Here is a 25,453-nt window from a genome sequence, read left to right on the forward strand (position 1 = left end):
TTTTTTTTCAGTCTGGCCTTATTTGTTGCAACAAAAATCAATGAAAGAAGAAATCATTTTGGTGTCTGAACTAGATAAAGCAACTGTCCTCAAGTTTATGCAAATACACCTCCCAAAGAAACAATTAGTTATCATCTCCCAAAGAAGCAATTAGTCTGCTTTTCATTACTGTTCCTGTTATTTGCTTCTGCTATTATGTACAAAATCAGAAATGGGACCCATTGTTCTCTTCTTAGCTTCAAAACTTCAAGAAAATCTTGGCTCTGTAATAATCAGAATGCGGGTCAGCCATATGCCAACTTCACTTGTTTTGCACTTGGGAAGGCCAAGGCTTCCTGAGAGTCATGGTATCGTCTCTGCCACCTCTTTGTAAGGTAGGCTCTGTGCTTTGAAATAACTGCTCTCTGGTTCTCCCTAGCCACTAAACTATCAACTTCTTATATAATAAATTCTTTAAACCTGTATGAACTAGGGGTCCATACATTTCTCTATAGCAAACACTGAAACCACAGTGCAAGATCTCACTGGCAGGGAGCACCTCTTGGCTTAGGGGAAATGGAGAAACGGAGGAGTAGAGAGGTATAAAACTACAGTGATAAAAACATGAAAGGAAGAAACGAAACTTAGTACTGTGAAAGCCTAAATTAAGTAAAGAATAAAGTCCTCGTGGAAAATGTCCTCATCAGTGTCAGGGAGTAGGTCCTGTGGGAAGAGCCTGCACTGTTCCTTATGTCCCTCAACCTTTGTGAGAAAATGGCTGCCTTCGCTCTGCTATTGACACTGTCTTTGAAGGGATGCCATGAATGTTAAACCATATTAAACCATTTCCAGATCCCCCTCAATGGGGGATATATGGGACAGGAACCCCCAGTGATGAGTTGTAAAATGTGACTCTATGTGACCTAGGCAGATGATGTAAGCTGTGAAGGGCTAGAACCTTCACTGAGGCTCAAGAATGTCATCTTGGCAAGTTAATCATCATGCCCCTGTGAAGAAGACCGGTTCTTCAGACTGCAACTGGAAAGGGAGGGTCCTGGCAATTGCACAGAAGATTCCAACCAGGGAAAACAGAGTTGACCCTTAAAGGGAAACAAGACAGCATTTACCTAATGGAACGCCAGTATTTGGAGGAAAGGCACCCAGCTAGCTGCCTAAAAGGGATATAAACAATCATTTGTGGCTTAGGGGCAAAAGAAGTGTGCATTTTGAAAAACTGTTCAATGATTCTCCTTGGATTCTTAGAATTACGGGTTTTGCGACCTGTCTACTCTAGGCTAATTATGTTTTCCTTCTTTTGTTTTCAGTGCGGTTACCGAAAGTTACTTTTGACATTCTCAGCTTGTCTAGGGCTCATGGAAGGGCAGTTCAGCATCAGAGTTCCAGAAACTCAAGAAGGAGATGAAGGGAGGGAGGGAGAGTGAGACCCCCTTACTCTCACAAAGTTCTGTTATTGTTTTCTTCGACTTTCTCTTAGGAGCTTTTGCTCTACTCATCCCTGGCAAGCCTGGGTAGGAGTTTTGTTTAAATGAAGGGGCGTGTCCTTTACTGCTTGCTTTCCAGGATGTCAAAACTCAGCCAGAGCTTGTCGAGGCACATTTTCCAACTGCCCATGGTTCTAGAGAAAGGTTATTCATGGCCTATGTGATACCATGGACTATAGGAAGCCAACTATTGGGAGGCCCGGGCCCTGACCAGTTTTGGTTTCTGGGCACAGGACAGAGTCTTTGTTTCCTGGACAACACCTCCTCTGGAACAGGCTATCGCCTTCAAAAACTGAGCAGGCAGAGCAGAGTGAATTTTTCATTCTGTCAAGTGACAGCCATAAACTGAAAGTCAAGTAAGGCACCAACTAAAACAATCCTCGTACTGGTTATTGCCACAGGTCAGCAAACTCCATGCTGGAAGGTTCTGTTGTTTGTTTGTTTGTTTTTTAATGTTTATTTATTTTCGAGACAGAGAGAGACAGAGCATGAACGGGGGAGGGTCAGAGAGAGAGGGGACACAGAATCCGAAGCAGGCTCCGGGCTCCGAGCTGTCAGCACAGAGCCCGACGCGGGGCTCGAACTCACGGACCGTGAGATCATGACCTGAGCCGAAGTCGGAAGCTCAACCGACTGAGCCACCCAGGCGCCCCTGGAAGGTTCTGTTTTAAGAGGAAATTTCCTTCTTGGCAGTTTTATACAACTGGCTCCAGAGATAAGGAAAACAACAACAACAGCAAAAGGAAGGTGCACGCTGCTCTATGCCCCTCACCCGCTTTTTCTATTTGGAGGCATATAGAAATTAGGATTAAAGGTTTATATGGGGGAAAGCATCAAATCCAGTATGAAAATGGAGGCTGTGCCTAACAGAAACAGAGTTTATTCCAGGGAGCACAAAGTCAGAGATCGGGGCATGGGCCAAGAAGAATGCAGGCTGGTGTTCAACCATCACACGTGAGGCCATGGCAAAATTTTTCGTAATTTATGACCCACTGCGACCTCAAGTTCCAGCTGGCATATCGTAAAGGACATCTACAATACGACCGTGGTGAAAAACCAAGATCCATAAAAATACTTCAAAAAGAGAGCGACTCATTCTCAGACAGAAGGAGGGTTCCCAAAATTCAGTGCTAGATTAGTTCCAAGTTTCCTAGCAACCAAGGCCATAAGGGACACACGCCGGGTAACAGCCTTCTCAACTTGTGATCAAAGGAAAGGGTATCGTTTTATCAGCATAGTCAGACTTATTCCTGGTGCCAAGTCTAAGAAGCACAAATTTTTCCGGACGTCCAGAAGCGTTTTCCACAGGATGGTATCTTATATAGGCTTTTTAAAAAGTCAGCTTGAATGGAGTATAGTTTCCATACAGTAAAGCTCACCCCTGTTTAGCAGCCGAGGACACCACATTAGCAGGAAAGCCAGAGGCAGCAACCTGGAGGCAACCCAGGTAATGTGGTGTAGGTGCAGCCTTCCTGGTGACCCAAGCTGATACCAGGGAAAAGGGTGGAAAACTTAAGAGACATGCATTTAGACACGGGCCTTGGGCCAATGGTTCTCCAGACCACCCAGTCACTGGACAGCAGAAACGCTTGCTCCCAGTGAATTGTCTTGTGTCAGTGGGCGTGGGGCTTTCCGTGACTTTCCTTCCCTAGCACGCCTCATCTGCCTGGATCTTGCCCCATTATCAGCAGTTGTATCTGCTGTTGACATTCTTTGGGGAGGTAGGGAGACTTGGCCAAAGGCTGCAAAGAAGCACTTCTCCTGATTTCCCTTGAGCCTCTTTCTAATTGTTTGTTCAGGATTCCTGGGGCATTGCTCTCTTGTCAAAGTCTATCACCAGATATCATCATCTGCTCCTTCTTTTGCAGTACCCCTTCTAGATCTCCCGTCAGTTCCTCAAGGGCAGGCACTGGCTCATCACCTGAACTGCAAGTCCAATGATGTGATGCTCTCTGCAGGCTCGGACACCACTTTTTTCTTTCTGGCCCATAGGAAACAGATATCTTTCCCCCACGGCATATTCACTTGTAATCAAAGAGGACACAAAAAAGGCACCAGAGCAAACAAAAAGCCTCCCTCTTTCAAGACCTTAACAAATGAAAACCCACATCAATTAATTCTTTAGTTCTTTAATTGTTCCTGGATTAAACGTCCTGGGGTGAGTTTTCATTCCAGCCCAGATTGTCACAAGCTCAATGATTCACCTAGGGAATTCTGACATCACAATTTGGCCCTGCTTGTCTACGGAGTCAAAAGGAGTAACTCATTACCAAGGAATAGGTATTAATTAGATTTCTGTAAAAGAACCAGGATCAGGGGTATTGGCAAATGAGGAGTCAGCGTAGGCGGTGTGACAAAGTCTCGGAACAGATTGTTAGCAAGCCAAGCAGGGCCTGTATTAGACCCAATGCATGCCGGTCCTCCTAAAGTTGTCACCTGAAGAGGCTGTAAACAGATTCCAAGGATGCTGCTGGCATTCACATTTCCTGAGTTCTTCCCTAGGAACTCTGTCCACAGACAGTTATGAAATACATGAGAAATCTCATTCGTGACTGTGTAGTCACGCCTCACTTTTGGCCCCAACCACAGGACCCCACTTGATCACCCAATTAGCAGCGCATAATTACCTTCTGATGACATTTAGACTGACCCCCAGAACCTAATCCACCTCCAAAGAACAAAGATGTCTCCTCACTGAGCAGAGCCAACAGAACGTGCTACAGCTGTTGGCTGTGCTTGACTATGATGAAGAAATCAGCACCATTTTTCCATATATTCACTCTGCTACGTTTCTTAAAAATAAATCTGTTCCCTTCTTTTATTCACTATAGTGCCTTGGCGTCATTCTCCTTTTGATTAGAAATGATGCATAAGGAAATAGATCCATACGTCAGTGCCTTCAAAGGTCCATTAAACATAATGTTATTTAAAAGCACATTAACCATCCTAACCAGCGTCAGACAACAACCAGGAGAGTGCAGGAGTTTGAAGACTAATGTAGAGTTTTCGGATGCCAGATGAGAATGTAAATCACAACTCTCGCTAATTAAAACTTTGGCCCTTTGATTGCTCCTGGATTAAGTTCACCGGGGTGATTTTTCATCCCTGCCTGGGTTGACACAAGCCCAATAATTCACTCTGGCATTCTGACATCACTTGTTTGGCTCTGCTTGTCTATGGAGCCAAGAGAAGTATCTCATTAGGGAGTGAGAGGTATTCATTAGACCTTTGTAAATAGCGGCCATGAATGATGCTAGCCCCTGATTTCACCCAGATCGTTGAGAGGAGCACCGGGTGGAGAGTTGGAGAACTGAAGTTCTCATTCCAAGCCATCGTACCAGCCCCTCAATTGATTCATATGCCTCAGTTCCCATACATGAAAAGCAGGGTAAAACAAGGCAGTCTCACTACCTGGTTTCGCAGAATAATGATGGCGGTAAATGGGAAATGACAGATTATAACAATTCAATTATTTTGTAATTACACTCATTATAACAGTCTAGGCCTTACTGTACAAGTTCACCACCGCTCCAATCTACTATTGTTTCTACAACAACTCACTTACCACCTGCTACGGGCCACGCTCTAAGTGATACAAAAATACTTATTATGTACTCCCTACTCTCAAGGAAATTACTGAGTTGTAATATTAAATTCTAGGACCCTCAAATGAGCCCTCTTCCTTGCGCCTTGCCGTTCAGTCGTGGTACGTTTAGGAGCATTAAAGGAATAATTAATTCACAATAATGTGGTTTTCTGCATCCATTATATGCCAGTAGAAGCCACGTGTCGTACCCACCGTTTTCGGGGTCCCTCCTTCTCTGCCAGCCTCGGGCTTCGTTGCCCTGCTGCCGGGATGCTCCCTTTCCGCCTGTCATCTCTCCTGCAGGTTATCTGGACTAGGCGTTGGGGACAGGTCTCTCGGGGGAACTCAGCACTAAGGGAGAGTAGGAGAGGTTTGAATGGACACTTAGACTTACTACTTTCTCCTGAAAAGAAGCAGGATGATGAAAAGGGAGCGCCAGGCAGCCGGGCTCATTTGGATGTGTAAGTTCTGCTATGTTTGTTAGAGCAAGCCTCATTACCTTATAGTGTTGCTTGGTTTAATGAAGGCCTTTGCTGAATAAACAATCGTACCTGGAGGCAATATGAACACTCCAGGCCCATGAAGGACACTCTTCTGTTGGGGGAGGCGGGAATCAATGCAGTGTGATGGCTGAGAGATCAATACTTCTCTGAATGAATTTCATCCTAAGTGACACCCCTTTGGGATAAGGAACGGCTGACTGGAAATCATTCAAGGTTATCAACTAAACAACGGTATCTAGAGTATTCAGGTGAAACGTGTGCAATTTAAACTGGTGGTCATACAAAGGACCACAGCGAAGGCTGCAGTGTTTGTAATGTGCCCAAATGGAAGACACCAGTCAGCCTTCCTGATAATCCTCATATGAATCTTCAGTCTAGCAACCAATCCGTCAGCAGAGAGCTCTGTTTTGATTTCGGAGAAGCCTCCTGAAACACAAATTGAATCTGGCTCTGATGACGTTAGCAGAGCATAAACACCAAGGGATGTGGTGGGGAAACCTTTCTGTTTGACTTCACACGCGCCCAAAGCAAGAGAACTGTAGAAACCCATGAAAAATGGCAAGAGCTCCAAAATAAAATGTAATTGGAAATGTAAGGTCATAATTGTACGAAACTATTGATTAGAAATACAAGAAACGAGTGGGGGAAATGCCAGAGTACAGTACTCATTACAGAAATGGAGTTTAAAGAGGCAGTGGTGGGAACGCAAAGCCGAAAGGCCTCTGACCCTCTTTAGCTGGGAGAAGACACCACTTTCTCTTAGATCTAAGCTGCAGCTAATACAGGTGCTCAGGAAAGAGGCAGAAAGCAGAAAACTGCCTTAACTACATGGGCTTAAATGACAGCTGGTCAATGCAAAAATATGTCTTTTAACTGCATGAGAAATGATTAGTAGGCCGAATGTCCCAATGTGAAAAAGGTGCCTTTCTGACCTTCCAGGGCCGATCCTCAGCCCCTTCATTGATCTCCTGAGCCTGTGTTCCAAGCCAGGATCAACCCTCCTCCACCCTTAGTGATGAGACCCAGAATAGAGCTTTAGGTGAGCATCGAAATTCCCGCTTGAATTTCATTACTATAAAAATGCCCTTGGAAAGTCTGGCTCTGTATGGCATTTTGGGGAAAGGTACCACAGTGACTAGATGAGTAATGGGCCAGAAGTCGGTACGAGCAAATAACGGCCTGTCTCCACGGCCTGCCCAACAGGCTTAAGCTACAGCTAATCAATACAAAATGTGTCCTCAAACAGCCTGCAGACCCCAAATTGCTTGCTGCTGGTTATATGAAGCAGGTCATTACAAAGGGCAAATGATAAAATTTCCTGTTAACCTCATTTGGAATTATCAGGAAACTTAATATTACATTTTCGAAAATTCAAACATCTGATATACCTCTACAGCACACAATTTATCATTAGACTGTGAGCCTAGGATTCCATTTTTCTAATTTGATTCTAAAATATGGTGATTAAGAGTGCAAGTCATTGAATTAAGTTGCATTGAGCCAGAATATCCCAGTGTCTCAACTCCCCTCTGGTTAAGAGCTGGGGCTCAGAGGAAGTTATTTAACTCTTTCAGACCACGAAGCTACTTCTGTTTAAAGCAGGAGGTGGAACTCTGTACGCAAAGGGCCAGAAAGTAAGTATTTTCGATTTGCAGACTCGACCGTTGCAGCACAAAAGCAGCCACAGGCAACATGTAAATAAATGCGTGGCCGTGTTCCGCCGAAACTTTCTTTACAGACGCTGAAATTTGAATTTCACATAATTTTGAAGCGTCACAAAATACTGTTCGCAATTTTTTTCAGCCATTTGAAATAAAAACCATTCCTAACTCACAGGCCATGCAAAAACATGCAATGAACTGGATTTGTCCCCGGGGCTATAATTTGCTGACTCTGATGTAAAACCCCAGATCAGCAACTTCCCTAAGAAATGGGAAGAGTGTTCAGTTTCCCAAGACACTAACTTGCAAGCAGCAAGCTCTGAGAGATTCCGGTGCTTTATTGTTCAGGTATCAGCTGTTTGTTTACACGAGTGAATGCATGAGTTTGGAAAAAAAGAGACACGACTTGTGTTAGTTCCAGTCTCAAACAAAGGTTTCTCCTCTGTCTCTTCCCTTCTCCCTTTCTCAACCTCTTGCCTTCACTTTCTCTATTTCTTTCTTCCGTTTTGTCCAGGGACCACAGTTTCTTCTCACGGTGTTCTGAGAATTTAAGAGAAGTATCTGGAAATCCATTAACAGCATTTATTCCTGACCTAGAATCTCCCACCACCTTGTCTCCTAGGATGAGTCACTGTGCCTCCAATCCATCCCAATTTTGAGGTAACTTCACGTCACACACGGGCTGTTTTAATTTTTATTCACAAATCTTTTTGGAAATGACGAAAACATCAATGAAAACCTTCCTCAGTCCTCCTTAAAAAAAAAAAAAAAAGGAATTTAAACTCTTCAGAAAATGGATCCCAGTCTACAACACACTATCATTTAAAATGCTGCCAGCAAGGCCACCGATAACACTAGCAGTGATACTCAAGAGGTCATGGTACAAAGCCCTGTCCAAACTGTAAAGTACTCTGCAAGTGTTAGCTCTAATCAGTGGAATTGTTATGCCAACTTGTCAAAGTGAGTTTTTGGCAAAGAGCCAGCGTTATTACCTCCTGGGCTGCTGGAGTTGTTCCCAAGGGGCAGATGAAGGCCTGCTCTCATCTAGTAAAGCAAACCCCGGGTTACAGACCGGACCATGGCTCGGTTTCCGCTGACGACTAGCCGAGGACAACGGGTAAGTCGCCTAACTTCCGAGTCCTCATTTTGTAAAATGGGAGGGTTTGCTAAGATCCTTAAAGACCCTTCCACGTTCTGACTCCTAAGTGTCTTGAGTCGGAGATGATGACAAAAGAGAAAAGTGAAGCTTGGTACCTCTTGAGGCCCGGGTTAAAAACGACCGGAGGAACACCTCAAGCTGTTCCCGTCTCGTTGTCTCCAGGCATTATGAAGACAGAATTAAGCAGCAGTTGAAATTCCTGCACAGCGTCACCCGCCGTCATTGTCGGCTTGCTGCCAGTCTTTCCAAAGCGAAATCCGGATCTTAACTTACACTTCACAATAACTTATCACATGTCTGTTAGGTTAAGCACAGTGCAGTCCCAGACAAGAAAATGTCAATAAGCCCTAAGGTTGTTTTTACGGAAATACGTATCTCTACGGGCCGTGGTATTGGATTGCCTTTGGCCTAGAATAAAACCCTCCAGGACAAAAACGACTTCCCACAAATCATTCGAACGGCAACAGTCTCTGAGGATTGTCTCTTTAACTGTTCTTCATCTTGAACTCCAGGCATTTTCTCCTCCGTTCTGTTAAAAGTCATCTTCTTCCCCTTCACTGAACGAATGTTAATAAGTTGCGTGTTGTTTTTTGTGTTTTTTTAATGGTTCCACTCTCCCCGGGTGTCTTGCCTCCGTCTGACAAGGTACAACATGAGTGATCCACGTGTGAGGGGGGAAAGGGGCATTGCGGCCGGCGGGCATGGCCCTCTGACTCGTGCGCGGCTCAAAAGCACTGGCCAATACCCATGGGAGGTAACAAACAGGAAAAGCATCTGTTTTCAGGTTTGTTACGTGGGCTGGGGGGGAGGCAGGGGAAGCTGGTTGTTTATAGAACAATTTATGGTTACAATTTCAAGGGCTGATTACTTGATTTCTTAATCCAGCTCCTAATCACAGATCAAACACGGGTTCCAATAATGAAGTAATTTTAAGCATGATTACAAACAGTCTCCTACCGAGGGCTTTCGCCTTGGAACAAGGAGCTCCCATCCCATGCTCAGTGTTATGTTCCCTTTCCTGCTAATAGCTGTCTCGGTGTGGTCAGTGGGGCGATGGGAGTATGTACTGGCTATCGTGGCGTCGGCCCGTTCCCTCCCACCTTCCACATCTGTGCCGGTATTATCTTCGGACACAACAGCCATTTCACCCCTCCCTGCTTGCGCACCTTAGATGGCTTCGGGCCGCCTACCAAATCAGATCCGCAGCTCAGCATGGTGTCCGAGACCCTTCATGATGAAAGCCAGCCTCACGCATTCGCTCAACGTCACGGCACCGCCCTTCCCAGATCCTCCGTGCTTGTCCTTGCTTCCGGGCCCTTAAAAAGCTGGGCCTTTCCTCTGTTTGGGCTGTGTTTCTCGCACCTTCTCCTCCCAGCAAACTCCTGCTTCTCTTTGAAAACCTACACTTGTTACCTTTTCTGTTGCGTCGTCTTCTCCACAGCCCCAGGCAAAACCGATCTTTTCCTCTTGGCTCCACTTTGTTCAGCTCTGATTTTATCACATTGAATCATAAGATTTGTCCACATGTTTAGCTTTATTTCCACTTTTGCGGACCGTGGGCTTTGTGTGGGTATGCGGAGCGTGTTTCATCTCTGCATTTCCCCCGTCTCTTTTACATCCAGGCCAAGCGGCCCTCAGCAAATGTTTGCTGAATGAATCCGGATGGTATATAACTGTTTAGTATGCGTTTGATATACAGCAGAGGGAGTCACAGAAAAATCCTCTTTTGCAGAAGCATGAAACGACCTTCAAAGGGTGGCAGAGGAACTACCTCTCTTTGGCCACACTTGTGACACTGTCTTTCCTCCCCTTACAGGCACGAAGACTTCTCAGCCACTGACCTAGAGGGCTCTGTTAGCCCACGCTGCAGGAGAGACCATACATAATTCTCAGACAGCAAAGGAGAGCCAGCTCTAGGAACAAAGGGTTTCGGGGAAGGCCAACCTTCTTTAAGTGGTGTTTAGGGAAGGATCTCAGAGGTCAGAGCCTGAAAGAGGGAGGACTGTGTTAGAAGAAAAGCCATTCCCATTGCTGTTTTGAACATTAGCACCACTGCTAAATAAAGGAGGGGAGATAAAGGAAATGAAGGTTGGACCCAATTTATATTTTTGGGAGAATCCACATTAAATAATTTTTGGAACCACCAGCCGAGCGTTAGTTAACTCTGTAAACACTCCTGTCGTCATTGAGATTTTGTTCAACCCCAAGAATTGCTTATGAATTGAAATAACCCTTCCAGTGCCTCTAAAAGGGGAATTTTCAAAAGGAAGTGAGCGAGTAAATAGTTAAAAAACAGAAACAAAACAAAAACAACAACCCTGAGGCAGCTGTCCCAACGTTTTCAGCAATGTAATGTAATGTGTTTTCATATAACCAACCGTTTAAAAATAAGACTTGTGCCCTCACTCCACACATGCTCACTGGAAACCAACTGGGTGCCAGGCACTGTGCCTGATGCTGGTGACACAAAGGTGAATGAGACGGCAGCACGGAACTCAGGAAGCACACAGGCTAATAAGGGACGCAGATGGTTAGAGAACAACCTGTCTCCTCTTCCAGGACCGGACACAGCCGTCCTCTTAAAGATCAGCAGCGGTTGCCTGCTGGCCAAGTCCAGTGACCTCTTTTTAAGAATCGCACTTCTTGGCAATCTTAGTGCCGTGACATTTGAGGAAAGACCTGATTTAAGGAGCAAGCCCTGCCGATATCTAGGGGAAGAGCTTTCCGGGCCAAGAGAGGAGCGAAGACCCTGAGGTGGCAGCTGGTCTGGTATACATAAAGGAAAGCGAGGAGATCAGTGTGATTGGAGAGGAAGGGGCGCCGAGCAGAGGAATAAAATACGAGGTCTGACCAGGAACAGGGGCCAGACTGTGCAAGGCCTTGCAGGCCTTGGGGGAGGCGTCCATCTTGGATCCTTCGTGAGATGGGCATCACACCAGAGTTTGGAACAGAGGAGTGACACGATCTGAATTAGCATTTTAAAAGGATCATCAGCTTGCTTATTGGGAGGAGAGCAGCCTGTAGTGAACCAGGCGGTGGAAGCAGGGGAACCAGCCAGGAGCCTTTTTCAGCAGCCCAGGTGGTCAGATCCCAGCTGTGTCAGGAAGGCGGAGTAGACAGAATTTGCTAACGGATTAGGTGTGGCCTGGGAGAGAAAGGGAAACGTGAAAGATCCTCTGAGCATTTTGACCAGAGCAACTGGAAGCCCACAGGTGGCATTTACCGAGATGGGAAAGACCGAGAGAGGGACGAGTCCTTGGGAAAAGTCAGGAGTTTGTTTTGCAGCAGGTGAACCACCAGATACCGATTAAGCTTCCCAGTGGAGGTGTGGTGTGGGATGTTGGTCATGCGAATCTGGAGCCCAGGGAAGAGCTGAGGGCTGGAGATGTACATGGGAGCCGAGGCTGTCCCCTTTTAGCATCCCCGTCAAGCAGGCTCCACATGACTCAGCCGGCGCCATCGCCCAGAAGGTATAAGAGCAAACTGGTCTGCAGCTGGCCTGGCCTCTTCACCATCTTCCTCACACACCACGCTCACCCCGGCCTTTCCTCTCAGGACTCACTTGGCCCGCAAAAGTGGCGGCTCTAGTCGTGGCAAAAGCTGGTTAGCAAAACACTATACTGATGGGTCCGATATAGATTGTTATCCTGATAAGCTTGCACCGAGGAAGTATATTTTTGATGGAGTTGCTTTTCTTCTAACATATGCTAGGATCAGAATGTGAAAATGGGGAAAAGTACAAAATGGTGTCCTAGATGCCACAGAAACTTCTTAGCATCAACATCAAATTCACCCGGAGGGGGACCTACTATCTGGCCATGTACCCTCAAGCTGAATTCTTGGGCTATTATTGTAGGGGCAGGCGGTCAATTGTAAGCAAAGCAAGAGAATCACAGTGTTTTGTTTCTTGCAGAAACTCACGAAAGGCAGGAGGGGGAGGCAGGGAGACCAGATACTAAAACCCGCCTGAAGCCTCACCTCTTAGCTGCAATCAGTCTGTCTGCTGGGTACATTGTTAGCTCCTCACTAAAGTCATTCGCTGGCTGGAAGCCTGACAAGTACTAATTATTCTCATCAGTTCCCTGACCCTGCAAGTAAAATTCACAAAAGTTTAAAAGTGGTACAATTTGGAAGCCTGGGGAACACAGTGTGCTCAAAATCATCCATAGAGCTTTAGAAACACAGACAGGTATCCAGACAGAACGCTGGGCCAGCAAATGCATGGCAGGCTATTTGAGTTTCTTCACCCTCGAGCCACTTTCCACCCCTCCCTCTGATGGAAGGTTCCAAGCCGAGGTAATGGTCCCGTGTACAAAGCCTGACGTCTGACTCCTCCTTCCATTTGGTCATCGGAGGTCATTTACGGATCCTCAAAAGCTACTTGTGGGAGCCTAGGAAAGAAAAAGATGCCCGATCCAGGCAGAAAATGACTCAGTGGTGGCCCCCAGAAAGCTGGGCCAGCGCCACGTTAAGGAAAGCTGCCAATTCCTCAGCTCACCATGGCAATATCAAAAGGGATGACATGATTTTGTGGCTCCGGCTGGTGTTCTTTGTGACTCACGGTCCACTGGCCCACCATAAGTTTCGGTCTTCTCCTAGTTTTCAGCTAGCCAGTGCATGAATGCAGCCAGTCGGTCTGTTTGCACGCCTGCCTATGTATATTTCCTGCCTACCCACCTGCCTGCCCTTTAGCACCCGAGGGTAGAACTAGAGAGTTGGTAAGTTCTACAGAGTCATCCTTGGCGAGATGGAGAAACGAAGGCCCAGGGAGAAGTGACTTAACTGAGGCCTCACACTGAATTTCACAGCAGAGGTCTTTCTTTCTTTAGCTCTACATTTCTGCTCCTCTCTCAGGCTCTGTCTCTTGCACCTACACACAAGTTTTGGGAAATCTTAGTTTGGCACGTGTCCTACTTTTGCACCATTTTCTCACAACTGGTCACATCCTCATAACATAAAGACTTCGCTCCTGTCGTTACTTTACCGCATTGTCTCCGCTCCAAGCTTCAGTCATGTTTTGTAATATCTCCTTTTGCTAAAAAGGTTGAACCAAGCACCTTTATTATTCCACAGATGTTGCTTTCACCTGTGGGGTTATTACAACTAGGAAGTATGTCAAGGCTAGTTTATTAAATTAATTTTCATGATACCTCTTCTACCCCCAAGTTGACCCTGACCTTAGAGTAGTTGAAATACTGCACATATCTTCCCATGGCAAATTGAGAATCCACTTTTAATTTGATCCATGCTTTCCAATGTAACTTGCTGATGGTCAGAAAGAAAGAAGGAAAGAAAGAAAGAAAGAAAGAAAGAAAGAAAGAAAGAAAGAAAGAATATTGCTTGCTTTCTCACCCCCAATTTAGAAAATAACCCTATAATCTATTGCATATTATATACAAAAGAGTTTTCAACTTGAAAAGTCACAAAAAGAGAGTGAACACTCTCCAGAGGTTTTACAAATCCTGCAGAATGTGACATGCCACTTTTTGTTTCCTTTGAATTTATATGAGAAGGGAAATGAGCATATCAGGTGTGATGGATATTCTTTCCAGTTTGTTGTCTGTTTCAGATCATAAGCTCCCAGAAGACAGGGCTAGCTTAAGCCTCTGCTCAGGGCCTATTTACTGCCTTAAGTAAACAGAACTACAGGCAATGAATCTGTGGTTTTGGCTCCAGTTGCTGCTAGAAATGGAGCTGGTGTTGCAAAAAGAAAAAAAAGAAAGAAAGAAAGAAAGAAAATCGAGGCTGGCTCCTCACAACAAGTCAGCTGAGAGTTCTTCTGACCCAGTGTGGTTCCACATTCCGAGAGAAACTCTAGAATATTCCTCCTAAAACCTACTTGTTTGGAAGCTAGATGGCACCACTCTATCTGCCTTTACAAATTGGCAAACAGATTTAATATGTATGCATGTGGACGATGCCAAGGCTGCAACGAGATCTACTTGAGGCAAAGAAAATGAGGATACCTGCTCCATCACTTGCTATAGCAACTCGTAGAATAGCTCCCTCAGCAGCTCCTGACCCCACAACCTCCATCTAGTGCAGACTCTTTGAGGAACCAACTGTGTACCTTTACATTAGCATGTACCATATTCCATCACGTTTCCTTGTCTCCCCAGTTCAACTGTGAGTACCACAAAGGCAGGATCTCTCTCTGATTCACCTCTGTATCCCCAGTGCCCGGCACGATGTCTGGCAGGGAAGTTGCTCGAGTAAATACCCGATGAGCAGATCAGTCCTTCTCAAAGCAGGGGACTAAAATCACCCCAAAGATGCAATTAAAGGGCAATCATTGGCTTCTTCCCAGTTTACAAAACCGTCTTTACTAGCTCTCCTTTACCGGGGACATAATCGACATTTCTGGAACATGCTGGGATCACTAAAGGGAAGCGGTAGAAAGCACGGAGCACGGGGAGAAGCACACAAAGGGTTTTCAGTTTCCCTATCATGGCTTCCCTTGTCCATTCACCTCCATCTTAACGGTGCTGCTTAGAAACGTTTTCTCTTTTCCTACACTCAAACTGTTGTATCTCATCAAAATGCTGTATCAGCATTCTATAGGTTTCTTTGATTCAAAATAGCATACATGAAATTTCACACTTTTTGGACTAATAAAACGAAGGGACCAAATTATAAGCTGTCATCCTCAAATCCCACCTGTTATAGCTGTATTACGTAGCTTGGGATATCTCTAAATATTTATGTCCCACCCCCGATCCTGTGATAATCTTACCAACATAATAGTTAAAGTACATTTGCCAGTGATGACAAGGATTGCCCAGATTTAAAGAGAGTCAGGGAAATAGAGACAGTGCCACTGGTGGCTACAGATGCCTAAATGTACACCGAAGGACACACCCCTTGTTTTGATCTTTTCACCGCATTTAAAAACACAGATGTGCTGGGGCGCCTGGGTGGCTCAGTCGGTTAAGCGTCCGACTTCGGCTCAGGTCATGATCTCACGGTTTATGGGTTTGAGCCCTGCGTCGGGCTCTGTGCTAACAGCTCAGAGCCTGGACCGTGCTTCGGATTCTGTGTCTCCCTCTTTCTCTGCTCCTCCCCCACTCACGCTCTGTTTCTCGCTCTCTCAAAAATAAGTAAACATTAACAAAAAACTAAAAAAACCCACAAAACTGCTCATCATTACGCAGCATAGAATATATTTCATTGGCACTCGAAAATATTGTACTACATACGTGTACCCTCATTTGGGGCCCAAAGCTTTATCAATCCCATGTCGTTTTTGATGTTTCCAAAAATCATATACGCCCACAAAGGATAAAATTTGTCCCCACCGAGTTTATTCCAAAGGCTACACATTCTTCATCTAGCAGTCTGCTAATTTCTTTCATAACATCTATCACATATGGACACGCTTTTTTGTTTTGGATGGTCTAGACCCACCACTAGACCGTAAGTGCTCCGAATCCTTAGCACCAAGGATAGTGCTGGGTCATCGTAGATGCTCAATAATACATCTGTAGTGATTGCATTAGTTAATTAATAGTAAATCTTCAACCACAGCACAAGATAATCACTCAAGTTGGAGTTTCCCTCCTGGGATCCCCGAATCTACTGAAGGCCATCTCACCTGTTTTCTTCAGTTTCAATATGATTCAGTGCCAACCAACCCATGATTGCAGGCTATGAAAAACTGTGAACTAGAGTACCTATTGTCAAGATCTGAAATACCTCTTCCATGAGAAGGGGGACTCTGAGATCTTGTGGAAGGGGACACCAGAGATCCTGTGCTTTTAGAGTGCTGTGGGACAGAGGGTTGAAATAGAGGACCCCCCCCCCCCAGCTAGTCTGCTTTCACTTTGCACTCAGATTAGAAATGCAGTGCTCAGGTGCTCACATTAAACTATAGTTCATGTGTATAGAATTTCAAACCAGGCTCAGGAGTATTATTTTATTTATAAATATTTTACTAGCATTGTGAAAGAGACACTGAAGGCGCTCATATAAAAAGGAACCAATGAAGCTTGGGGAACTTTCCTGGTGGATGGCTTAACATTAGATTTTATGATCACGGACTGTGAAATCGCATGGTGCTTCGACTATGTAACACTGTATCATTTTCAGAGGCTCTTCATCAAACAGCTCCCATCCTCCAATCCTCTTTAATTTTCTCATAAAAGATACCAGCATTCACAATTATCAGTAATTAATTTTTTGAGGCTCTCTTAGTTGATTTCACCCTTATGAATTTCAGAAAATCCTCTGTGTTTCCTATGCAACCAGAAAGTAACTCTCATTAATTAGTCAAGAAAGGCTGTTTGTGCAGACGAGGATCACAGTGACCCCTCTCCTCTGCATGGGTTCAGAAAGTAGGCTATCATCCGAAAGGTGTCTGTGAGTCAGAAAATGGCTCCTGCCTAGAGCATCGCATAATGTTCATTTCTTCCCTGTAGCTTTTATGCTTTTGCATGCAAACAAGCTGCAACGGGCTTAAGGGACTCTTTATTTTGCCTCATGCATCATCTCTGACATTGTCAAATCAGTTCATCTGAAAAAAATGGGGGGAAGGCTACGCACCGGCTCTTCATAAAGTCTTCTGTGCATTTACATTTTAATATAGAAACAATCAGTAAAGGCCATTTAAAGGCCCATTTATGTCAGTTTGGGAGGACGCTGACATTCCACGACTGTACATGAGCAGCCTTCTTTTAGAGCTCCTGACAAATGAACAAGAGCTCCCAGAGAAGAGAAGGTAAACTGTGCTCTGTGGCGAGCAGAAATCAAGTCGGAAATTGTAGAAGCCGTGAGAAGAAAGACCAATGTGTTGCCAAATGCCGTTCACACATGGTTTCTAGCATACCCATGGCCAAACGTATGAAAGTTTGAAAAGTTTTCAAACCACATAAGGCCTTGATGAAGCCCCTTATAATTCCAGTGTCTGGCTGATGAGGCAATTCTGAGCGTCTGGAAAATCAATGGAGCAAATTGGACGGTAAGCCAATGCAAGCGAAGGGACAGGAAGCCCCATGGTGCCACGGTGACAGTCATTTTTTTTCCTAGTGCAATTTTAGGATTTCAAAGAAGGGCCATTTGCCAAGTAGGAAATATTTCAACTCTGGAAGGGGAACAGAAATAATCTGGTAATTTCTAACTTGTGAAATAGTGTTCTCCATTTTACGTGCTCGTAAGATCTCCTGTGATATATAGCTGTACCACAAATGCCCTGGAAAAGACAGTGAGACCAGACTAATGGAAGATATTGCAGATGAAAAAAAAAATCTAGAATAGTGAAATAGAAAGATAAGGCAGAGGCAACAAATATACCTGGAAAAGGATGCAAAGAACTGAGAACCTAAAATAAAAGATTTACATCTTCTGACAGAGAATGAGCTTCAGCAGCGATCAAGAAGGAGCGTTAAAGTGATGATGCATACATTGCACTGTGGATCCCCAGCCTACAGCCACAACCTCCCTTTCTTCATTTACTTCAAGCGAAGCTTCAGTTTTAGGCTCCATTTGTAATCCAGCCACTCTCTCCTCTATGTGACCTTATACTATCAGCTGACCCCAAACCTTCCGAAGCAAAATGTGCTAAAGGGGTTCTGCTCACCTTCATTGATAAAATTCCTCGGGAATAATGGATTACAAGTGCTGTGAACAGAACGAGTACCAAGGATTAAACAGCAGAAGCCAGCCAGCAAGCAACAGACAGCAGTTGGCAAAGGCAATTACCAATCAAGGGACCAGACAGGATGCGATTGACCTGGTTCTTGTCTCGAGTCTGCCGCTAACTAACCGTGTGTACTTAGGGAAGTCATTGTCTCGGTGGGCATCTGTTTTCTCAGCCGTACAGTATTCTTGCCTTTTAAATTTGAGCCATGAAGGAACTCCCTGTGCTGCTGTCTTCCTCACCTGTTTTCATAAGCTGGAAATTACACGGGTGCTTCCTGGAGTTTCCCAACCCTCTTGGATCGTCTTCTCCTTCACACTCCCTTGCTACAAAATCATGGCCAGCTTTTCTCTGGAGTTTAAAATTTTTTTTTAATTTTTTTATTTATTTTTGAGAGAGAGAGAGTGAGTGGGAGAGGGGCAGAGAGAGAGAGGGAGACACAGAATATGAAGCAGGCTCCAGGCTCTGAGCTGTCAGCACACAGCCCGATATGGGGCTCAAACTCATGAGCCGTGAGATCATGACCTGAGCCAAAGTTGGACGCTCAACTGACTGAGCTACCCAGGCGCCCCTCTCCGGATTTTTAAAAGATGGTATTCATAAAATGGAGTTGTGTTTAGAACACGGCCAAGCGTCTGAATACTAAGTGAAAGAGACTGACAACATAGAAGGGAGTTCCAAGGATACTTCGGATGTTGGTGACTTTCTGTTCCACCTTCTCCAAACCCACCCTTCCTGCTTCCCCATCTTCTCCCACGAAGTGTGGGGTAGCCAATGGAGGAAAGGTGTGGGGAAGTTAGGGAAGGCAAGGCTTCTTCTAATTCATACCTCAGTCCCTAACTGCTTCAGCAAGGTGCTGAGGGAGATGGCCCAATGATGGCTGGAACCACCCTGAGTGGCCTTCTCAGAGCAAAGGCGATCTTCTCGGCACCTAACTCACTTGTGGATAACACCTGTGTCGTGTCATTTTGAAGCCAACTTAGAATGCCTTCCTTCGTGTTAGTGATGTTTGGTTCTTTTTGAAGATTTCCTATGGGTAAGCTGAAAAGACTGAACTTTCAGATAGTCACATATAAGAAGCTGCCAGTTGCATCCCTGGTGTTGAATTGCTGCCCTAGCTGGCAGAGGTTAAAACAAGAAGCAACGTTTTAACTTCTTGTGACATTTACAAGAATTGTAAAGCTGGCTTTTGCCGGAAAACTTATGCTTAATCTCAGCAATTCTGATTATACTAGAAAATGTTCCTATGTATCCACTTTACAAAACGAAACAGAATGTTGGAAAGAAATCTTGGCCTATGTCTCTGAAAACAACTAATGGTACCACTTTAGAGCTAGAAAGAACCATAGGGATCATCTACTTTGAACGCCGGTTTTACAGATGAAAAAAACAGACTCAGAGAGAAGACGTGATCTGTTTAAGGTCATACAGCTCATCTGTAGTGGTGAAGACTGGCACTCGGGTGTTCCATCAGTCTCGGCTCTTCCCTCTACAGGAGTGGACGAAGGCAAATGCCACCACAGCTACTAACTTTCGAAGCTTATGTTTCTCTTTCAACAGGTAGTTTGCCTTGAGTGAACAAGTACAATATCCCTGAGGGATCAGTAAGCCCAATGACATCGTGTGACAGAGGAGACGGTGAACCTGCCAAATTCTAATGCTGACAAGGACAAGAAAAGTATGGAACAGAAGTTTAAGAAGAGGGTATATTGGGTTTTATTATAGGACTAGATAAGGGAAGGTGGCCCCAATGACAGAGAAGCCAGAAGCAGCAAAATTAGAACTGGTACCAAATCTACTACAAAATAGAGGAAACCAAAGCCCCTGGACAAAGTGTTAGTGAAGTCTGTACAAAACCGTCACACAAGCAAAGAGCAAAATTCACCCTGTTCGCTCCCCACCCATCCTTCAGCCATTGGTATATTTTCTTCATGGTGCTTACCCTTCTCTGAGGTGAGCTTGCTCATTTACTTGTATACTTGTTTATTTTCAGTTTCCCTCCAATGTAGGTGCACACACCCCTTAAGAAATACGAGAACAGGGACACTGTCCATCTGTCCCCAGTGCCCGGAACAGTGCCTGAAACATGTAAGTGCTCAGTAGATGCATACAGAATGAGTAAATCTGATCAAGGTAAAAGAAGTCAGACTATGGTTGATGCAAACCATGAGAACAAAGACATCCAAGACTATGAATTCAAGTACGGTTTTCTTATTCCTACTTTCAACCACAAGAGAAGTATATCGATGCCTCTAACTAATTTAGGGCAAAAAATAAACCCCGGTCAATACGTGCAGTGTTATTATGAGAGCTTTTGTGCCATGAGAGTCCCGAAGGAGATGCTGGCATAATGAAAGGCAGCGGTGCCATCTACATCCCCATAGCAGGAGCTCTGGGGCATCAAAGTAAGTTTTCAGGATTACAAATGCCATGAGGGATCTTTGGGAACCACGAGTGATCATGAAGGGGACTTTGAAATTGACCACTGGGACCAAGAACAGTTGGATTCAGACTTGCAAATAAAGGGCCATGCTAAATTTCCAAAGAGGAGGCTGGCGTATCCCCATGAAGGCAAAGAGCTCACCCGATGCCAGAGACCATGACAATTTGGAGGACAAGATGGCCTCTGGAGACTCCATAGGGCAGTCACTCAACTGGAGGGATGGTACTTAATTCTGGGAATGGGGTCACCCTTCTTCAAAAGGACTACTGTTCCCTGTGTTAAAGCTATAGGCTGGGTCAGTAGCTGCTGTAAGAATAGCTCATTTACAAAGATGTCTCCTACAAAGAATCACAAACAATACTATACGCATTAACCAGGACTTGTCTATCCCTCTGCTCTAATTAAGTTTTAGAGTTAGATATAATCATTCTTACTCTGGCCTGAAACTCTGAAAGCTAACTGGAAATGTAAAATCCCAAAGTAATTCAATATTTGCTAAATTTAAAGGAAGCAATCAATTTCTAATTCGAATTTATACACATTCCTTTCCTGCTTTAACGCTGTCCTATTTCCCTTAAGTTCCTCTTTGGTCATTAAGATTATCTGCAACGTTATACTCATTGCACAGTCTGTCACATGCTGCAGGTATTTCTAGACCAAATGAGACTCTCAACGTACTTGAATATAACTAAAGAAAAATGTATGAGGCACTTAAGGACAGGTCCTTTATATGTTCTATATTCACAGCCCCATTGGTCCACAGAGAGCATGGGCTATTCATCTACTAGGTATTCAGCAAATGTTTACAGAATGAATCCAAGAAAAAAACATTGATCTACCCTCTGACAGAATTATTTTCAAACATTCAAAAATCTCAGGCACGTCTGACCCAGCAGGTGTGTATGTATCTATGCGTGCATGTGCTCACAAGACTCCCCATATTCTCGTCCTTCAGGTTGAATATGTCATCCTTCCTCTTGGCATGCATGTTTGTGTAACAAAACACTGAAGCAAGATCGACCATAAAGATTGTCCCTAGAAAGATACTTTTAATTAACATTTCCCTCAAACATGCCCACCTTCCAGCACCTCAAAATTGAACTCAGTTTTCATTAGGGAAGCTGTCCCCTTCTCCCTAGAAAACACATACCTTTTAAAGTCTGAACTGCCTATTTACATCTTCAAGTTCATAATAACATAAATTCACAGTTTACTTGTCATGCTTTCCCTGGAAAATTCATTTTGAACCACTTTCCTAACCTAGACCACTTTTACTTCTGCTTAGGCTAATGTCCAACACTTCTTCCTTGTTTTCAACTCTTAATACTTCTTGAAGCTAGATCCCCACCCCACCCCCCGTCTGTATTCTTGAGGCAGGATGACAAAAGCCAGACTACACTTCAGCCTCCTAGGATATCCTGCCCTGGAGATGCTCAGCAGGCAATTGGAAATTGGAGTTAGCCCGGAGCTCCGGAATGAGTTAAGGATTGGAGGGGTCAATTTGGGAATCATTAGTGTAGAGGTGAAAGGTGAAGCTATGTGAGGAGATGAAGTTACCCAGAATGAGAACACAGAAAGAGAAGAGAAGCAGATCAATGACAGGCTTGGGAATTGCTCCATTTAAAGGGCCGAGGGGGAGGGAGAGGCTGTGTGTGTATGTGCGTGTGTGCGTGTGTGTGCGTGCGCGCGCGCGTTTAAAGGAGATCGCAACAAAGGAAACTTATAAAGTGTTGAGAAGAAGACAGGAGGTGAACCAAGATAAATTAGGAATGCTTTCAAGCAAAAGACGATGTGCAAAAGCACCAGAACCTCCAAGACTTCAGGAAGACTGAGGCCAGAGAAGAGGCCATTGGATTTTGAGTCACCGTGGTCACAAGTAACCTTTAGGAGAGCAGTCTTCCAATGTCATTCTTGTGGACACTGTGCGCCCACAGGCGGACGTGTATAGGTGTATATGCACGTACCCCCAACTACCCTAAGATTAACTATTAGTACCGAATAAGACTGTCCTGGGCGTGCCAGATAACAGCAGTAAGAGCCGCTACCACTCACTGGTGGTTTATAAAGTGACAGGAACAAGGCTAAACACTTGATATGCCTGGTCTCAATTTAATTTTTGCAACAGATCTATAAAGTGGCTACATTTTACATGTGAGGCAACTGAAAGCCTCCAGAGGTTAAATAAATCACTCAGGGTCACACTGCAAGAAAATGGCAGCACCAGAGTCAGACCCGAGGACAGACGGACTCTCAGAGCACTGAAGTCACACTTCCACTGTGCTGATGCGAGCTGGGTAATCTGCGCACGAGGGTGAAAGAGCTGATATTGACTGACCGTTTCCTACTGCCAAGTGCTTTGCACAGGACATCTCCTTTACCACATACACCATCAACATCATGGCTATGTTTCGGGCAACCTTATGAAGGCATATTTTTAAAAATATCTGACTCTGCTTCCTAGAAAATAAGTTGAGGCTATATGATTCTAAAACATCTCGTTATAATTCAAATGTATTTGCTGTAATAGCTCCCAATGGTTTGAAATTTTTTAAAAAAGTGTGGCATCATTGATTTGGTGGTGGTTGCTGACATTCAAATTATTGACAATCAAACTCATTTGAAAAGTGAGGGAATTTGACGGGGTGATCTAAAGGCCTCCTCCAGCCTTGACTTCCTGTGATTCTCCTATGCATGTCTGATGCCAATCATTTTAAAGATATGGAATTATGAGTGGAATGTAAATGCAGCAGCAGAACTGGCTGGTGTGCCAGCACCCTTTTATTCTTTAAATTCATACAGGCCTATTGTTAGCAATATTATAACAAATAGTCTTTGGCTGTCCGAGCCACTGATTGCTAACTTAAACAGAAACTTGGAAACTCCATCACCAAATGATGCACTGAAAATCCAGCCAAGTCATTTGCTTCAGCCACTGCAGACCTTATAACATGGCTGGCTATAGGAAAGAGAGAGAGAGAGTGACACTCTGGCAATTAATGTTTTTGCTGTCTATAGAAAAACAAATGAGGTTCTGGTCTGAAACAATTAGTATCAGTGTTAATTGTGCCTGTGCATAACAATAATACAAGGCATTTGGGCTGGCTTCCACTGATTGTTCCCTTCTTTCTCTGGATTACAGAATCCATTCAGACAACTAAATAATAGCGAGCATTTATGCAAATTGTTAATTATGAGGCAGAGCTCATCATAATCTTGTATATTTCTAAAACTGCATGTGCGGGAGGGGGATTACCAAATGAATTGTTGCTTTATTATTTTACTAGTGGTTGAAAAATATGTTAGCCTTGCAAATAGTTTTCATACGTCATTCAGCCCAGAAGCACCAGAAATGTCCCCAGCGACATTTACCAAAGCTGCTTCTCCTCCATCGCCCCATCTGTACCTCTCTCCCTTTCTCACAAACTCAGAGCAGGTATAAATTGCTCTGATAATAACTGATCAGCACCATAATAAAAACAGAGCATTCACTTTGTTACCTAGCAAAACCGGTATAGATACATGGTCCGCTCATGTAGTAAATTTTAAAGCAAAACTAAAACAACATTCTCAACATTTCCCCCATAAGAGCAATGGCTGGGATACTAGTCTGTATGTTACTGACCGTTATTTTAATGGTCCTCCACTCTTTCATTTTACAGATGGGGAAATCAAGGCTCACAGCAGAGATGGGACTTGAGCAAAGTCACCGCACCAGTAGTGGCAGAATCTAATGCCCTTGCCACCATGACACATCCAGGCTATAATCTTTAAACGCCCTCCCATACTAATGTTATGTGATGAGGGGTCTATGTGTGTCTATACAATTTACCCCAACCAATTATAAGCTGCCTATGGAATTAAAGACCGAATTTACTATTCTCGTCCGTCAAGCAAATCCACTGAGGCCCTCACGGGAATATGGAAGTCCAGCTCCCGAAAGCGAGCTGGGCACTTAAGAAATGGCCCATCTATTCTGTTTGAATGAGAATCTACCCCAGTGGAGGAATCTCAAGGCTACCTTTGCTCCTTAACCTGTTTGGCCAGAGGGCATAGGATGGAATTCAGGTGGATAGGAAGAGAAAGCAAAAACACTGGTAAATATTTCTGGTGCCAATAAGCCTACGATAGTCCAAACACAGGCAACCAGAGCACACATTTACAAGATAGCTTATGATTCCCACCAGCCTCTTCAGCACTCGTGGCGATATGATGGTACTGCACAGGTGCTGTCTTAGAGCATTCTCGATAACCCACCCTCCCCCCCAGTTAGGAACTTTCCACGTTTGATTAGATTCGCTCTGCTGCAGAGTCCCTGTCATAAAGGCCCCTCGCCTGTGGGATTATTCTACCTTGCAAGTCCATACATTTACACACTTTAAACACCCTGATATTTTCAAATAATTGATTTCCCTTCAATGAAATGCTGACCTAGCTGTTCCCTAAACCACCACCAGCCCAGCGACAGGCAGGCGTGCCTGAAGCACCGTGAAAACCACTCTGTGGATGGTGGGGCGTTCTTAACAAGACACTCTAGTGTGTCGTCCTATTTCAGCAAAAGGAGAAAGGAGCTAATGACCAACTGTCCAACTGTCTAGGGTGCTGGCCCTGAACATTCATCCCACTTCTGCGCTAGGTCAGCTTTCAGACCCGAGACTACATGCCTGGGTAGTTTCAGCTGTTTTAAACAACAACAAGAAAAGAGCCCTGGAAAGCATTTGTCCAAAAGCCAAAACCTAACTATTCATCGTATTGAAATCAAAGGAAGAAGCGACTGCAGAGTCTGTTCGTTCTAGCTTACTTGGGGTCAGTTGAACTAAAAATACATCGTCACTTACCTTGCTGCATCTAGAATCTGAAAAATCCTCCACCTGTTAAAGGAACAGTAAAACCAGGTGCTAGCAAGAGCGTGGTAAGACAGGAGTTAAAACAACAAAAGTGCCCCAGTTTGCTTTGATAGTGTATTTTTCCAGCTTCCCAAACCGCAAGGAA

At 44.5% G+C, this 25,453-nt stretch overlaps 1 protein-coding gene across 2 annotated transcripts in view; it reads right to left on the bottom strand.

Moving 5' to 3' along the window:
• Positions 1 to 25,453, bottom strand: part of HS6ST2 (heparan sulfate 6-O-sulfotransferase 2) — a 291,392-nt gene that overhangs the window by 53,792 nt on the left and 212,147 nt on the right. Inside the window, exon 3 of one of the 2 annotated variants that reach the window (XM_047082139.1) lies at positions 25,300 to 25,332. The exons of the other annotated variant lie outside the window; for it this stretch is intronic. Coding sequence (XP_046938095.1) covers positions 25,300 to 25,332 — 33 coding nt within the window. The remainder of the gene's footprint in view (positions 1 to 25,299; positions 25,333 to 25,453) is intronic. 2 annotated transcript variants of the gene reach the window in all.

Source organism: Lynx rufus, unplaced genomic scaffold (genome assembly GCF_022079265.1).
Source record: "Lynx rufus isolate CCGP_SWC_20201006 ecotype Redwood Valley unplaced genomic scaffold, mLynRuf1.p SCAF_19, whole genome shotgun sequence".
NCBI lineage: Eukaryota > Metazoa > Chordata > Mammalia > Carnivora > Felidae > Lynx > Lynx rufus.